Genomic DNA, 17695 nt, shown 5'->3' with positions numbered 1-17695 from the left:
CATGCTCAGATTGTTATGCTTCTAAAAATTGGTAACCAGATATTCAACACGACATTTACTGTCAACAGTCGAAAGAAGACTGACAAGTCTTCATTCGTTTCGGTTCGTCGCACTCGTTCTATGGAAGGACAGCTCATTTCTGTTTTTCTTCTATTCGCGTTCCCCTGCAATCTGGTCACTATTCAGTCTTCGTCTAGAAGTCCTGAATTACATTGTGAAATATAAGAAAGTGTTTGATTTTTAATCTTCATAATATTTCCGGTACATATTTTAAATCAATGATAAATAGGATTTAATTGAGAGTTAATAGAATGGAATAGAAATTCCAGTCTAGTGGTTATAAAGCCACTCCACTTGTTTGAAACCCCATATAAAAGTGATGGCTTTATAATTATTTCCGAATAAAACATGCCGTTTCAGTATGCATACACATAACAATCATTAATTGAAAATTCAGGTAAGTAAGGCTGGGAGCCAAAATACATGTATAACTATAATCTAATAGCTAGAAATCGAGATCTTGATTCTCAAACATTACCATTTTGTATGAAGAACAGCGCTGGCGTTTTAATTATTTTAAACTTTATGAACAAGATTTATCGTATAATGACCGTATAATTCGTAGTTGTTTACTCCGTGATAGACTAGAACCTACAACATTGTACAACGATCTATTCTTATCATACAGAATTGCATAGTTCATGCCCCTTCATTTGTAGCAAATACTTGTTGTTTATTTATCTGTATCATTGTATAATTTGTAGATTGTAAATGTTATACGTATTTAACTATTAATTAAATAATTAAACTTTATTATGTCCATTGCTGTTGTTCAATATTTGCCTTTCTCGTACAACAACTTTTAAAAACTGGATTGAATAGAAGCAAGTGTTTGAGAATAAAAGAGTCTTTTCTAAAATTTAATATCAATATCTCAACCACTCAACACTACAACTCGAAGGAATTAAAAAAAAATAGAGTTCTCTTATCTTGCGCATCTACTATCGAATGAAAATAGTAAAAACTAATTTGGTGAAAGCCAGGAGGCTAATGAACCACGAGTTGCAGCAGCTGTTGGGAGAATTATCCACCATTCACACCACGAAAATCGGGCGACTGTAGTGTCAGAATATCGGTGTCAGTATATTGGACAGTAATCCGGTGAAAATGGTTCTCGACAACGATCCGACAGGAACAAAAAAGCGAGGTGTGTAAGGTGGATCGAAGACGATTAACGAACCCTCCGCAGACTGCGTGGCTGGCGACGTGCAGCCATGGACCTAACTGATTGGAGAAGACATTTATGCATAGCACTGGCCACTCCATCCTTAGTATGAAAAAAATAAATAATAACTGGGTGAGGATGTAAAGTGATCGACACACCAAGGTTGGGAACTGATCTTTTTGCTGAAGCATAGGTAGGTAGCCTTGGAGATCATGGGCGAAGACGTGGACGTGTGGTCTCGGGGAACTGAAGAAGGCAATGTGAGCAACTGGACGAGGTTATGGAGATAGACGACCTCAAAGCTGTGCAGAGTTTGAATGGAACTTATGCCTTAGAGGTGGACCTTTTGGCATGCAGGTAAGTATATTGGTTCAAGTATCCGGTCGCGGACGCCAAAAAGATTCTGGCAGTAGGTAAGCTGAAGGAAGGCTGGACGAGATGCTCAGTAAGCATATTTAAGTAAGCAAGTCTTACCAGATATCCTGGGACTATAAGGGGTCAGATCATGGCAACCTGAGGAAGGTTTGAAGGACAATAACCGCCCTCCTCGCTGATCCGAACAACACAACACCCCTGCGGCAAATGTGTCTGTCCAGAAGGTTGTACCCACACATACTGAGGGTGTCGCCACGGCTGAGATCAGTGAGGTGTTCTATTGTAACTACTATGCCGAACCACGACCAATAGGAAAATTCACCTTGGTGGTCGATAGGTCGTCGGTAACGTGGGCGACTTCAATACTTGGACAGCAGTTGTACCAACAAAAGATGTCAGACTTTGCTAAAGGGTCACCGCTCCATAAATCGTCAGTGGCGGCGGCATTTTCGGCTTCACGCCAAAAGTCAGTTTAACCGGCAGCAGCATCAGCGTGAATCGGCGTGACAATATTTTTATCGCATTTATTTGACCTTTCCCATCAATTGTATTTATTTATTCCATTGATTCTATATTTTAATTAGGGTCAACTTTCCCAATGAAACCATATAACGCCTTTAACTATTTGGAAAATTTTAAACAAAACACCCAAAAAGTTCTGTATTTCAAGTTTAGACTAACATTCGTTTGATTTTAAACCATCATTAGTTCAATTTTTGTTTGAGATTTTTAAAATAGTTAGAGGCTGCAAAAATATGAGTTCTTCGTGAAGGTAGACCTTAAATAAGTCTAAGAATTGACTGATACATTAAAACGAGGATACATTTTTGACGGGAAGGTCAATTCGCAGAAAATGAGTTCGCGTTCGATCGTGCTTCCTTCGGCATGCAGAACGATCACGCGATCATCGAAATATTTGTTCTGCGTTGTGCAGGTGAGTAAATTGATTAGCGAGACAAAGTTTAGTTCACGTCCGATCGAATTTCAGGAGATTCCCCGAGGAAAAACTTGTAGACATTCTAGAAGAATATCCGTACAAAATCTAAATTTCTAGAGGAATTTACGGGAAAATTTTGTAAAAGCTCCTATGAATTATCTGAACTGGAGAGAAATTTTTAAAGGGATTTTGGAGGAATAACTTCAAGAAATTCCGGAAGAATTCCTGCAGGAATCTAAGGAGGAATAATCTGAGGGGCATCCGGACGAAATCTTGGAGGAACTTCCAGACGAATAAATGGAGAAACTGTCTGGATATACTTGCGAAAAAATACCTAGAGAAACTTCCAGACGAAATCCTGAAGGAACTTACAGACGGAATCATGAAGGAACTTACAGACGAAGTCCTGAAGGAACATCCGAACGAAATCCTAAAGGAATTTCCGGACGAAATCCAGAAAGAACTTCCAGGCGAAATCCTGAAAGTACCTAAGTCGAAATATTGAAGGAACTTCCAGACGAAATTCTGGAGGAACTACCGGAGGAATTTCTGGATGAACTTTCGGAGGAATTTTCGGTCGAAATCCCGAAGGTACTTCCGGATGAAATACTAGAGGAACTTCCGAACGAAATCCTGGAGAAACCTCCGGACAAAATCCTGAAGGAACTTCTAGAAGAAATCTTGAAGGAACTTCTGGACGAAATTCTGGAAAACATTCGGTCGATATCTTGGAGAAACTTTCGGACGACATCCTGGAGGAACTTCCAAACGAAATCCTGGATGAACTTCCGGAGAAAACCGTAAGGAACTTCCGGACGAAATCCTGGGGAAACTTCCGTGGAAATCTTTAAGGAACATCCAGACGAAATCCTGGAGATACTTCCGGACGAAGTCCTGGAGGAACTTTCAGACGAAATCCTTTAGGAACTACTGGAAGAATTTTGGATGAACTTTCGGAAGAATGTTCGGGAAAAGTCCTAAAGGAACTTCTAGATTTAATCCTGGAGGAGCTTCCGGATGAAATCCTGGAGAATCCTCCGGACAAAATCATAAAGAAACTCCTGGACGAAATGCTAGAGGAACTTCCGGACGAAATCCTGAAGGAACTACCGGACGAAATTCTGGAGAAATATTCGGACTAAATCTTGGTAGAAACATTCAGGCGACATGCTGGAGGAACTTCCAGAAGAATTCCTGGAGAATGTCCGAAGAAATATGTGGAAAAAATTTCAGAGGAATTTCTTAATGAACTTCCCATCGAACTCGATGAAAAAAAAATTCCTGAGGAACACGTTGAGGAGCTTCTGAAAAAAATCCTGAGAATTTTTGACGCTTGAAATTAGTCCACGCCGACCCACGCCGCCGCGCCGCCACCGCCGGTCATGAGCGGCGTGACGCCACCAAGCCGCCCCCGCTGGCTGAAAATGATCTATCACGCCGCCGCCGGTAAATTTTCAATCGGCGCACAGGTCTAGCCCTACCTCGTTTTTGGGGCCGAGGAAGGTTCTTAAGATGGTTCGAGACCCCTCCCTCCTTTGGAAAGGAGGGCTCCCATAAAAATGAAACACCAATTTCTTCGTAACTTGAGAATTAATCAAGCAATTGGAACCAAATTTGGCATGTGGAGGTTTTGGAAGAGAAAATATGTTTTTGTTCTTTTCGACTTCTGAGTCGGAAAAAGTTTTTACGCGCTCAGTTTTTACGCGGCATAACGCAAAAACCATCCATGCGGCACACATTTCTTAAAAGCGCTAGCGAAGATGATAGTTGACGACGACTCAACCAGCATATTCCACTGTAATGTGCTAAGCCCGATAATCGTAACGTTGTACAGTTCTGGCTTGGCCACTGGAAGGTGGCTTGTCGAGGGATCTCGTAACATCCGTGAGTAAAGGCCTTTCTTATCGACAGTGAAGTTCTCACCTGGGACTGGACGCTAATAACAACAGTCAAAACGAGGAAGCACTGATAGCTGTCTTGTCACGCTATTAGCAGCACTAAGATGAATGTTTCGACGACCTATGTCAGAGTGCCGATGCAAATCCTCGAGGCGATGCCTACAGTTTTGTAACGTTCTAAGAAACCTTCCACCTCCAAGCAAGTTCATGCGGATCATCGTGGTACTCTTCCCGGCCGCCGCGACAAGGCACCATGGGTGTGGCCGCGAAGCATCACTGGTAACGAACGAAGAGTTGCTTGCTGTCAAAATCTCTGGCAAAAGATAAAGAGCCTGAGTCTGGTAGTGTACCGCACTATGCTGCCAAGACACCGATCGTATAGAACCCTGGACGAGTTTAGTTGTGCTGATAGGTGAGAGATGCATGAGAGCAGTGAGAGCAGTGTTCGTATTACCCCAGGAGTTCTTTAGCTTCGAAGGTCCGTTGCTATGAAACGCTATGTATGACAGTGTATTTAGGCTCAAGTTTTCTCCCGGTGTAAACATCGTCGGATTCGCTATCGAGGATGATGCTCAACAGCTCGTGTTGGCTAGTGTCAACACAAAATCGTATATGATGTAACATAAGATGCTAAAGTGGAGGCGATATACGTACATATTGTATGAGGAAGTACCTATATGGCCTCCACTTTAGCATCTTATGTGGCATCATATACGATCTTGTGTTGACTGGGCAACCAGACATTCCTGTAAAACAATAAAGGCAGCGTCGGCTGCCAAATGGAAACGGGAATGAGATAACTTTCCAAAGGGTATATAAACTATTAGATGTATCAAGTGGAGTGAGTAAACCATATGCGGAAGATCACTTCCTCCTGACACAATCAAGCCATGTCTACTTCAGGCGGTACCTACACAGGTGCGGGCATGCAGAATTTTCAGTCTGCATTTACTGCCCAAGGGTGGACGAAACTGCCGATCACATAATCTTCATATATCCTTGTTTCATCGTCTAGAAAGCGGAATGTTCGACGTTAGCGAGTGGATAATATTATCCAGAGGATGTGTCAAGAGTTGGAAAGGTGGAATGCGGTTTCGAAGACATCCTCAGATTCCCTGTATTTGCAAATCAATCGGCGTGTCGAGCAGCAGTCGGAAAGCGATAACAAGTGGGTAGCTAGTAACATGGTACCGCGTAGTCACATGGACCTCTCCCCGAAGTAATACTGAAAAACGATACCAGCGAGTTAAGTCTCTGTTAAGGTGTTTAACGGGTTGATGTTCCAAGCCCGTTATCCTATTTTAGCCTATTTTAGCTATCTGGATGCAGATTCCTTTCTATTGCAAAAAAAAACATACCAAGAAAATGCATTTGGTCCCAAAGACAGCATACATATATCATGTCAGGATGCCAACATTAACGCATGACCTACAGCCAACGACCTGCTCTTATTGCAATCTATTGCAATTGCATTAAGCATTTTCTTGTCTGGCATTCCACGCTTGTCAAGATTCTTAACCAGCTGGCTGATTGATTTGAAATGTTAATTGCACATTTTTGACAGTTCAAAACTTCGCCGTGTCTGAGGAATAATTGTAGCGCGGAATCCTTCACATGGGTTCGAGGGGAGAGCAATTTTAATCCGTGAAAAATGTCATAACCAACAGCGTCTTAATATTGTTTTATTGCGTGCAAAACAATGATCGAGAATTTATATCGCGCTAAAATGCCAATGGGAGGGAAGTTTAGAGGTTCTGTCACGAAGTAATGCTCAAAGTAGTCATGGAACATGGTTCTCCAATACCCATAGGATAATATTTCGGATCATTCCAGTCATCACACGCAGTTTATTGTGTTTTCACTATTTGCTTTGCTATATTTTTCTTATCTACCTATCTGTTTCGTTGCCGAATAATTTAACCGTGTACGTTCTGTAGCGCATTGCCGTGAGCTTAGGCCTTCTCCTCGGTGGCGGTGGTGGCTCCGGAAGCAACCGACTGGCTATCGTTGCTGCTCTCATGGGAATCCTGGCACGACAGCCATGGGTGCTTCTGGTACAGAGCAGCGCGGTACTTCGGATGGCTGATACCGTACACAATTGGATTGTAGACGGCGTTGGCCTTGGCGAACAGCGATCCCCAGATGGTGGCCAGTGGGCTGATCGGAGCGGCCTTGAAGATACCGGTGAAGTTGATGACCAGATATGGGGTCCAGGCCATGAACCACAGTGAGATGGTCACCAGAGCAACCTTGGCGAGCTTGATTTCGGCACTGGTTTGGTTGGCTTCCGACGATCGGAGCGAGGCGACGTTCATCTTCTTGGCTTGTTCACGCATCTGAGCCTCGTGTGCGGACACAGCTTTCAAAATGAAAGTATACGAGTAGATGATCGTGAGTAGCGGCGTCCAGTAGACGAAGACGGCATAGATGATGATGTACGAACGGCTCAACCAGGTGGTGGTCAGGTAATCAGTTCCGCAGGCAGTCATGTTTCCTTCTGGCACATATCGGTTCCATCCGAAGAAGGGAGCAAGAGTCCAGAAGAGAGCGAATGCCCAGATACCCAAAATGCGCAGCATGGCACCGTTGTTGGTCAAAGGCTTGGCTGCCAGACCCTTCACGATGACATTGTATCGGTCAAATGCAATCATAGTCATGGTCCAAATCGAGGCACAGCCGAACAGTGATCCAAGGCAGGCATAGATTTCGCAAGCGAATGGTCCGAAGACCCAGGTCTCGTGCCAGCAGTTGATCACCATGGGCGGTCCCATCGTGAACATCATCAGGAAGTCCGAGAAGGCTAGATTGACCACTAGCAGGTTGGACGGGGTGCGGAGGCTTGGGGTGCCGGTGAAGATGGACATCACGAAGCCGTTGCCGATCATTGAGACCATTCCCAACACGAAGATAGCAAATCCGAGGATCGAATGCCACAGTGGGTTCATCGGTGGGAACTGGTTCCAGTGCGGGTGGACCAGGTGCAACATCTCCGGTGGGACCTTGTCCACAACGGTCATGTTGCCGCTGGCCGCCTGCCAGGCGTCAAAATGCGGTTCCACAAAGGCTGCCATTGTCTGAATATTTTCAATCGGAGTCGAAATTAGTGTTGACAAATAACTAATTTGGGTAATTTAACACTCACCTTCTCCTCCGAACAGTACTTTTCACAGAAGTTACTTGCACAAGCAGGTGATTGTCACAAATATGTTACTTTTGTTGATAAACTTTTCCGGTAAGCTGAAGAAAATCGTCCCCACAGCGAACGAACTACTTCAGACTTAAAGGCACACGAGACGTACTGTTGGAATACCCAGAGCAACTCGAATGAACTTACCGGCCACGAGCGGTATTTATATGGTCCTTTTGTCAGAAATAAATTCAATTAAAGAGTTATTCTAAAATATTTTTAAAGCGATTTCTTTCCGCTCCTTCATTATTCTTCTTCGCTTTTTGGCCACTCGGTTGTTTCTTAAGCAGAAGAGCCAATTATGATTTGAAGTAGGGTAGTAGTGCTGTTATGAAGCCGCAGGAAATAAATCACGGCCCCGGTATGTATTCATATGGAAACTACGAAACAATTTTGAAAACCTGAGAAATTTAGATATTACATCTCGAATTCTGATATTGAAGATCAAATATGTTTCATAAAAGAATTAGCAAAAAACTAAACAGTTTATCAATAGGTATGGCAATCTACATAACCAGCACTCCAACAATCACAAAAGCGCATATTACCCTTCTTTACAATTATGCATTCAGATTTCCCGTGCATCCTTCCGAAGCCATCTAAGGTACTTCTTACCCTACTTTCAAGGCGTAACGGCATTGGAATTTCAGACATTGTTCCAACCAATTGAACATCTTCATTTGCTAGCAAAGGCCCTACACTTGACAATTGCTCGGGAGGTTTTCATTTGTAAGAATATCACGGCAGAAATCGGAACGATACGTTTATTGCTCAGGTAAGCATCGTGAAGGAGTTTTTTCGCCTCAAATTAGCTCACGTCTGTTTGTTATGAACAGTATCATTGAGTTTCTCTTCGAGCCAGTCTACATATCAACCGATTTCGATACGCATTTGACCATAAATGTCATAAAATTTTCAATTGTCATATTCATCTGACTAACTTAAATTAATTCTAAATTAACTTCTAGGTTGTGGCTAGTCTGATTGTGTGATTTTGCTTTTAAGTGATAAATCTATCTTCGTGGGCTTCGTGGCCGTGCGGTTAGCGACGTCAATCGTCTAGACGCATGTGCTGTGGAGTGTGGGTTCGATTCCCGCCCGGAAAGGAGAAAACTTTCCAAAAATCAACACAAAACATTCAATAATTTTGAGGATCAGTGGCATAATCACTGGTAGAGTTAAGCTGGGGCACGATGGAACACGTGGCTCATCAAATTAGATATTATTCTAAAATTTAATTATATGTTGATGATAATGATCTACAATCTACCATCTATTGTAGCAAGGTACCTGCCGATAGCGCTGCCCATATCTGACAAACAATTTGATCACGATTATACTAATGTTTGTATTTCATCAAACTCCTGTATGAAGGGCCAAAAATGGGTGGGGTGGTTCCATAAACAGAGACACTTATGCGAATCCACGGATTGAAAAGAGAATCTCATTCCAGAAGAAAGTAGTACATACAATATTATTAACTAGCCCTCGTTTCCCAGACTGATTCAATAGATGGGGAGAATAGCTCTCCTTTACTCACGGAATGTTAACAATAGGAAGTTAGCAATCTCACGCTTCAATCCTAGAATTTAATTATATTCGAAAAAACTGTTCTGGCGGAGTTCAAGGCTGGTTTACAGTCCGGAAAACGTGTCACGGGGTTTGGTCTCGCATGTATTTTGAAATGGGCGGTAATATCGTTTTCCGTGACCAAATCCCTTGAATCCCGCCCCTTTAAAAATGCATAGGGGGACCAAATCCTATGACACGTTTTCCGAACTGTAAATCAGCCTCAAACATTTCCACCAAAATTTTATATTTTCCAGCAATTTAATTATTTACGCTAAAATTGTTCTGTAAAAAAACATTTTCTGCCAATTTTGATTAATCATGGAGAGGAACCTTCCCAAGGAATTCTTGGAGTCTTTTTAGTAGAAATCTTGGAGTTCAGTGGCGTAGCCACGGGGGTGGTTTTGGACATTACCCACCCCCAGAGACAAAATTTCCCCCACCCCCACACCCAATTTTCTGACTACACCACTGTTGGAGTTTATTTGGAAATTTCAATTGGTATTTCTCGTAATTCAATGTACATTCCAGTAAGAATTCCTTGAGAAATTTCTTTGCAAGATGTATGCGGACATCTTTTAGGTTTTGTCTTTAGATATTTTTTCGAGAATTCTTCTGAAATTCTTTCCACTTCAGAATTTCCTAAATCTAGAAAATCATGCCATAAATTTCTTTTGACTTTCATCCTGGGATTCCTTCGGAATATCCTCTGGAAAGATTTTGTAAATTTCTTCGGATCTTGCTTTGACTTTTGGCAAAACCATTCGAAATTCTTGCCTGAATAATTCCGGAAATGTTGTTGGAAGATTTTTTTCTTCTTCTTCTTCTTCTTTTACTTCTTCTTCTTATTTTACTTCTTCTTCTTCTTCTTTTACTTCTATGGCTCTACATTCCAACTGGAACTTGGCCAGCTTTTCAACTTAGTTTATTCTATTAGCTTTTCCACAGTTAATAAATGAAAACTTTTCTATGCCCGCCATTGAGTATGTCTCTTGTGTGGCAAGTACAATGGATACACTATGCCCAGGGAGTCGAGAATGTTTCTAACCCGAAAACATCCTAGACCGGATTGAGAATCGAACTCTCCAGATTGTTAATCCTACACCTTTACTCGCAAGGCTACTGGAAGAATTTCTATGAACATTAACTAAAGAATGAAATAGGAAATCCTGAAAGAATTTTCGGAAGGGTTTCTAACGGAAATATCAAAGGAATTTACAGATGAAATTTCCGAAGGAACTCTTGCAAGTATTTTTTCAATAATTCCTAAAAGAATTTCTGAATGAATTTCCATACAAATTTCCAAGGATTTCTTCCTAGAGTTTCGAAAAGGATTTCTCAAGGAATTACTGGAACAAATTGTTTGAGAAAATCCTTTGAGAAAATTTACGATCCTGACAAATAAAGGAGTGGTTGATGCAATTTCCGTAGGAATTTCTTATACAGCAGTACAGTTTTTCAAGCAGTCCATGAAGAATTTCATAAAAAGAATTCTCCTAAAAGAATTTTGGAAGGTAATCCTGAAAAAAAAATCTTCACGCAGGTAGGTATTTCGAAATTTCTGAAGGGTTCTCCGTAGGAATTCCAAACAAATTTCCAATAGAATTTACGAAGGAATTTCTAAAAGAATTTCCGAATATATTCCTGAAAAAATGTAGAGGAATTCTCAAAGGAATCCTCGAAGGAATTTTCTTGGAAATTTCAAAAGGTATTTCCGAAAATGAATTGGAGTACCAAAAATAAATTGGAGGAATCCTTTGGAAATTCGTCTTAATATTCCTTCGAAAATTCAAAAAAGGAATTATGTATAAGAAAATTTCGAAAAATTTCGGAAATCCTCTCAAGAAATCCCTTTCCGAAACTCAAAGAGGAAATTATTGGAATTCCTTTAAAAAAATATTATGAAAATTCCTTTGGTCATTCCTCTGGATCTTTTTCAGCAACTTTTCCGGGAAACCCTCTAGACCAGAGGTTCCCAAACTGTGGGTCGCGACCCCCAGGGGGGTCGTGGGCTGTTCAGTGGTGGGTCGCGAAAGACAAATCTTAATTCATGATTTTGTTACTATTTTGTCCCACAAATCTATTCCATATTTTGAATTAGGATCTAACTTATGATTGGATGATTAAAGAACAACAAACCTGACGAGGTCAACGGCCTTTTTTTGTTATACGATATTTGAGCAAGTAGAAAGAAGTCTTATACAATCCAAAAGTAAGCCCCGAACTCAATCCAAAACCAATCCTAATCCAATTCGAATCTGATCTAAATCAAATCCAAATCTATTTAAAATCCAATCCAAATCTAATTCAAATCCAATCAAAATCCAATCTTCATCAAATCGAAATCCAATTCAAATTCAATCTGAATAAATTTCAAATCCAATCCAAATCCAATCCAAATTCAATTCAAATTCTATCCAAATCCAATCCACGTCCAATCCAAAAAATTGGCGGATTTTTTACAAATACCATGATGGGATATAAAGCAATTTATTATAATTTTCCAATCTAACGCGAACTCATTTTTATCCAATTTCACAAAATCAATGGTACCTGGTGCTGGTGGGTCGCAAGCAATATGGGATTCTGCTAGGTGGGTCGCATATCCAAAAGTTTGGGAACCTCTGCTCTAGACCATCGGAGATTTCTTTAAAAAGTCGTACGGAATTTCCTTTGTGCACTTTTACGGGAATCTCTTCAAAAATCATTTAGAGAGGATCACAGCAAACCATGCGCGCGCAAGAAATTGATTCGGCTGATGTTTATATTTTACATATGTACTCGGAAAAAAGTTTAAGTTTGACATTTACGCATTTGGTGACCTTTAATAAAGTGTATTTCTTAATTGAGTGCGTGAAATCAATTGTGTAATGTGTATACGGGAATATCTTTGGTTAAATATATGTGGCTGTGTGATAATTACGAATCAATGACGACACATCTATTCAAAAATCCTTCAGAAATTAAGAAAATAATTTCTGGAGGATTTTTTGGAGAAATTTTGAAAGAAATTTCTGGATGAATTTCCAAATGTATTTCTGCAGGAATTTCCTAAAGAAATATTAAAGGAATCCTCGAAAGAATTTTCCATGGAATTTTCAATTTTCATATAAAATTATGTTTTCAGACCATAATTCTACAGGAATTTATTCGGAAATTACTTCCGAAACCTTCAGGGAAGTCTTCTAGGTATTTCTCTAGGAATTCATTTTAAAATCCGGGCAGTAGTAAAATAAAAGCTTAACACAATCTGGAATTATCGGAAATGTTGGAATTGCAGTCGATCCATCATCATATTTCTTCGGATATTCTCAAGCATTCCTTGAGAATTGACTGCTTCGGAAATGTCTTCACTATTCATTCCTCCTTCACTATAGGAGGCTTCCGAGCTTCTTGGAAGGAGGTTTTCGAGCCTCTTGGAAGGAGGCTTCCGAGCCTCTTGGAAGGAGGCTTCCGAGCCTCTTGGAAGGAGGCTTCCGAGCCTCTTGGAAGGAGGCTTCCGAGCCTCTTGGAAGGAGGCTTCCGAGCCTCTTGGAAGGAGGCGGCTTCCGAGCCTCTTGGAAGGAGGCGGCTTCCGAGCCTCTTGGAAGGAGGCGGCTTCCGAGCCTCTTGGAAGGAGGCGGCTTCCGAGCCTCTTGGAAGGAGGCGGCTTCCGAGCCTCTTGGAAGGAGGCGGCTTCCGAGCCTCTTGGAAGGAGGCTTCCGAGCCTCTTGGAAGGAGGCTTTGAGCCTTGGAAGGAGGCTTCCTGAGCCTCTTGGAAGGAGGCTTCCTGAGCCTCTTGGAAGGAGGCTTCTGAGCCTCTTGGAAGGAGGCTCTGAGCTCTTGGAAGGAGGCTTCTGAGCCTCTTGGAAGGAGGCTCTGAGCCTCTTGGAAGGAGGCTCTGAGCCTCTTGGAAGGAGGCTTCCGAGCCTCTTGGAAGGAGGCCTGAGCCTCTTGAAGGAGGCTTCTGAGCCTCTTGGAAGGAGGCTTCTGAGCCTCTTGGAAGGAGGCTCTGAGCTCTTGGAAGGAGGCTCTGAGCCTCTTGGAAGGAGGCCTGAGCCTCTTGGAAGGAGGCTTCTGAGCTCTTGGAAGGAGGCTTCTGAGCCTCTTGGAAGGAGGCTCTGAGCCTCTTGAAGGAGGCTTCCAGCCTCTTGGAAGGAGGCTTCTGAGCCTCTTGGAAGGAGGCTCTGAGCCTCTTGGAAGGAGGCTTCTGAGCCTCTTGGAAGGAGGCTTCTGAGCTCTTGGAAGGAGGCTTCCTGAGCCTCTTGGAAGGAGGCTCTGAGCTCTTGGAAGGAGGCTTCTGAGCCTCTTGGAAGGAGGCTTCTGAGCCTCTTGGAAGGAGGCTTCTGAGCCTCTTGGAAGGAGGCTTCTGAGCCTCTTGGAAGGAGGCTCTGAGCCTCTTGGAAGGAGGCTTGAGCTCTTGGAAGGAGGCTGGAGCCTCTTGGAAGGAGGCTCTGAGCCTCTTGGAAGGAGGCTTCCAGCCTCTTGGAAGGAGGCTTCTGAGCCTCTTTGGAAGGAGGCTTCTGAGCCTCTTGGAAGGAGGCTTCTGAGCCTCTTGAAGGAGGCTTCTGAGCCTCTTGGAAGGAGGCTCTGAGCCTCTTGGAAGGAGGCTTCTGAGCCTCTTGGAAGGAGGCTTCTGAGCCTCTTGGAAGGAGGCTTCCTGAGCCTCTTGGAAGGAGGCTTCCGAGCTCTTGGAAGGAGGCTTCCTGAGCCTCTTGGAAGGAGGCTCTGAGCCTCTTGGAAGGAGGCTTCCTGAGCCTCTTGGAAGGAGGCTTCCGAGCTTCTTGGAAGGAGGCTTCTGAGCTCTTGGAAGGAGGCTTCCTGAGCCTCTTGGAAGGAGGCTTCTGAGCCTCTTGGAAGGAGGCTCTGAGCCTCTTGGAAGGAGGCCTGAGCCTCTTGGAAGGAGGCTTCTGAGCCTCTTGGAAGGAGGCTCTGAGCCTTCTTGGAAGGAGGCTTCCTGAGCCTCTTGGAAGGAGGCTTCTGAGCCTCTTGGAAGGAGGCTTCTGAGCCTTGGAAGGAGGCTTCTGAGCCTCTTGGAAGGAGGCTTGAGCCTCTTGAAGGAGGCTTCCTGAGCCTCTTGAAGGAGGCTCTGAGCCTCTTGGAAGGAGGCTTCCGAGCCTCTTGGAAGGAGGCTCTGAGCCTCTGGAAGGAGGCTTCTGAGCCTCTTGAAGGAGGCTTCCTGAGCCTCTTGGAAGGAGGCTTCCGAGCCTCTTGGAAGGAGGCTTCTGAGCCTCTTGGAAGGAGGCTTCCGAGCCTCTTGGAAGGAGGCTTCCGAGCCTCTTGGAAGGAGGCTTCCGAGCCTCTTGGAAGGAGGCTTCCGAGCCTCTTGGAAGGAGGCTTCCGAGCCTCTTGGAAGGAGGCTTCCGAGCCTCTTGAAAGGAGGCTTCCGAGCCTTTTGAAAAGAGGCTTCCGAACTTTTTGAAAGGAGGCTTCCGAGCCTCTTGAAAGGATGCTTTCGAGCCTTTTGAAAGAAGGCTTCTCAGTCTCTTGTAAAGAGACTTCCGGGCTTCCTTAAATTACCAAAACTTTATCAATAAGTTTCTATTGGAATTGGTATACATCCGCCATTACCCATTCTTGTCCGATGTACCCCCTGGAGCCAACGTAAGTACCCCCAGGGGTATATGTACATCAGGTAGAGAAGCGCTGTCTTAGAAGAATACCGAAGGTATTCCTTAAACAATATTATACTGGGTAGTTCTGAAGATATATCCGAAGGAATTTACATTGGTATTTCCAACGAAACTTCCAAAGGAATTTAAAAGAAGTTCTTGAAAAAATTCTAAAAAAATCTTTGGGTAAACTACTAAAAAAATCATAAAGGATTTCAGAAGGAATTATCTTCGAATACCTTCTTTGAATTTTCAAAGGAATCTCAAAGGATTTTCTGGATTTATTTCCGAAACAATTTGCAGAGGATATTCTGGATAAATGCCTGGGGGAAATTCCGAAAGAATTTTTACAGGAATGTGCAAAGAAATTCTTGGCGATATTTTAGTATGTCGGAAATGCTTTGAGAAGTTCCTTTGGAAATTCCTGAAATTTCGTAATACAATTGTGAAAGGAATTCTTGCTGGAAATTCGGGTGGAATTACTGGAGGAATTTACGAGGGAAATAATGAATACCTGAAAGTAATACCTGTAATAGTTTTTGAAAGAGTTTATATTGGAGTCTAAGTCAGCGTCATGTGAAATGTAAATTTCAACAGACCATTATGACCAAGTTAAACCACATTATTCCAACGGATACTAATTTTCTGAATATTAATGCAAAAGCACTCATAAGCACCAGAACTCGCATTTCAACAACGCAGCATCCCAGAGGCCAAAAGGTTAATCACCTGCGAAAATAGACCTTTCACACAGTAACATAACTACCGAGCTAAAGCCTGCCACACTGCTTCTAGCGCGGCCTTTGCCTCAACAACAGTCAGCCGCTAAAGAGCAGCACTTTGTAGCAATTTCCGCCCCCGCACGCTGGCCGATGCGACGACGACGACGTTGAGTGCTGCTTCAGCAGCTATGTATGCTTTATTTACCTACATTTTCGAAAACATTATTGGCATTACTCTCACACCCGCCGCCGCCGTGACCGCGTCCATTACCGCGCGTCGCCATTCATGCATGACATGTGATCGATCGTGAAAACCATCGGCGCACGCGATTCAATTTGGATTTGTTTTCCTTTCTGTCAGATTTTCGGCACCAGAGGATCGCTTTTTAAAGTTTCCAATTCGAGTGTTGCCACATCACTTGCCTTTTTGATCTGTGATAATTAGCTTGAAGGTAATATAATATAAAAAAAACAACATGTGCTGGGAATAGTTAACTAATTTAAAAACATCTCTCAACATCAAATTTTATGTTCAACCTACTTTGGATAAATCCGACAGCACTGCGTCCCTTGATGGGATAAACAATTGTAAATAAACCAAAACCAATATTCGCGCCTCGCTGGGATCAGTGAGCAATTTTCCGACTTTTTAAATCCCCCAATAGGTTAGACAGGGTGTGATGATGACCAAGAGGGCATTTTCACCATTACGATACGTCCTCTCCGGCTCGGCTAAACTGCTTTTTATGAGATGAGTGCTAGATGATGCGGCATCCCAGCAGTAGCAGCTGGAAATGAAGCCAATTTTCCAGACAATCGTTGATGTTTGCCGTTGTTGGACGTCGCATCGTCCGTTCGCAATTCGTGATTTTGAATGTTTCAATAATGATGTCTCAAGTTTGGCCTTTTCGAACGTAAAACCTTATGGCTGATGTTTACATTCTTCTTTTCATTGGTCGCAGAAAGAAGTGAAAATTGCTTTGGCATTTGGAATGTTTTTTTTTGTTTCGTCGTCTATTAGCGATGAATCAGGAAGTTCAAATGAAAGACGGTAATTGAGTAGTTGCTGGCAAATGGCATGTCTTTACATGGTGTAATTGCTGCTGATGCAAAGCAGAATCGAAGGTGAGAAATATTTTTTTTTTTTTTTTTTGCGTGCTTGCTGTAATTCTGGCGGACGAACAGATCGCAATTGAAGGCACTGACCTAAGTTGCAATTCAAAACACTGAATTCTACAAACATTTGTGAAATTGTGTGTTCTTAGAACTCATGATGTATACTACAAGAAAATTGAAGCTGTGGCGCACATGGTCCAAAATTATTCCAGCTGATTTTGCTACCAAGAAACTGCTAATTTTTGGAAGACTTTCATGACAAACTTTGCCTAATTTCTTAAATATATTCGTAAAATTAAGAAGCTACAAAAGCTTTAAAATGGAATTGGGAGGTAAAACTATTGCAGATACTCAGATCAATTCTGAATTTGATAAAGTAACTGAGTTCGAAGCAGCTCGGTGGCGCGCTGATTCTTTTTCGACGGCGACGGCGTGAATATCGGTGGCGACGCACAGGTCTAGTCAAGCATAAACGAAGAATTACTTCTCAAATTGTTTATGCCACCGAATATGTTTAACACACCGATGGCTAAAAACTTTTGCGGTAGTAGGTTAATGGGATCTGTACACTTTTCAGAAAGAGCATTTTCTTAGTTGGGTACTATTTTTTGTGAATGACAATAATCATTAAAAGGAATGTGATCCTGTCGAAAAACATAAAACCTATTTTCATTTCAAATGGACTCATTCGTTAAGTCTTTGCCAGTAAAGCCTATGAATTGCAATTATTGGCTCCTACCCACAATGAAAAATGGGAGATATTTTTCAGAAATAGAAGGAATTGCAGCCAGAACGACTTCATGGATTTCAACTAGAATACTTTCGATATTTCCGCCTGAAATCAGGTCGAAAATATCTTTAGAATTATTTTAAAAAAATACTCCCAAAAACACCAATTTTTTTTATTATACCATAAAATTCCATGGGAAATTTTAATTCCAGAATTACTTCAATAGTTTCTTCTAGAATATATTTAGCAACTCCTCCAGGTATTCCATCTGAAATTTCTTCATTCTTGCTGGAAATTTTTCAGGATTTATTCAAACATTCCTCCACGTATTCATACTAATTTTCT

At 42.3% G+C, this 17695-nt stretch overlaps 2 protein-coding genes across 2 annotated transcripts in view; both read right to left on the bottom strand.

Annotated features, from left to right (window-relative positions):
* The window catches only part of LOC134219247 (histone-lysine N-methyltransferase, H3 lysine-79 specific), a 442335-nt gene that overhangs the window by 393276 nt on the left and 31364 nt on the right, over window positions 1-17695 (bottom strand). The window lies entirely within an intron of this gene.
* On the bottom strand, window positions 6282-7768 carry LOC134223704 (opsin-1-like). The gene is made up of 2 exons (XM_062702894.1): window positions 7578-7768; window positions 6282-7509 (listed from the first exon to the last, which is right to left on the bottom strand). Exon 2 carries the CDS (start codon window positions 7504-7506, stop codon window positions 6388-6390), a length of 1119 nt encoding a protein of 372 aa, XP_062558878.1. The 5' UTR covers window positions 7507-7509; window positions 7578-7768; the 3' UTR covers window positions 6282-6387.

Source organism: Armigeres subalbatus, chromosome 3 (assembly GCF_024139115.2).
Source record: "Armigeres subalbatus isolate Guangzhou_Male chromosome 3, GZ_Asu_2, whole genome shotgun sequence".
In the NCBI taxonomy this organism is placed as follows: Eukaryota; Metazoa; Arthropoda; class Insecta; order Diptera; family Culicidae; genus Armigeres; species Armigeres subalbatus.
The sequence above is the reverse complement of the archived record's forward strand: the minus strand, read 5'-3'. Positions and strand labels throughout refer to the sequence as shown.

Coding starts and splice junctions, on each gene's coding strand:
- LOC134223704 (XM_062702894.1), bottom strand. CDS start 7,506: ATGGCAGCCTTTGTGGAACCGCATTTTGACGCCTGGCAGGCGGCCAGC.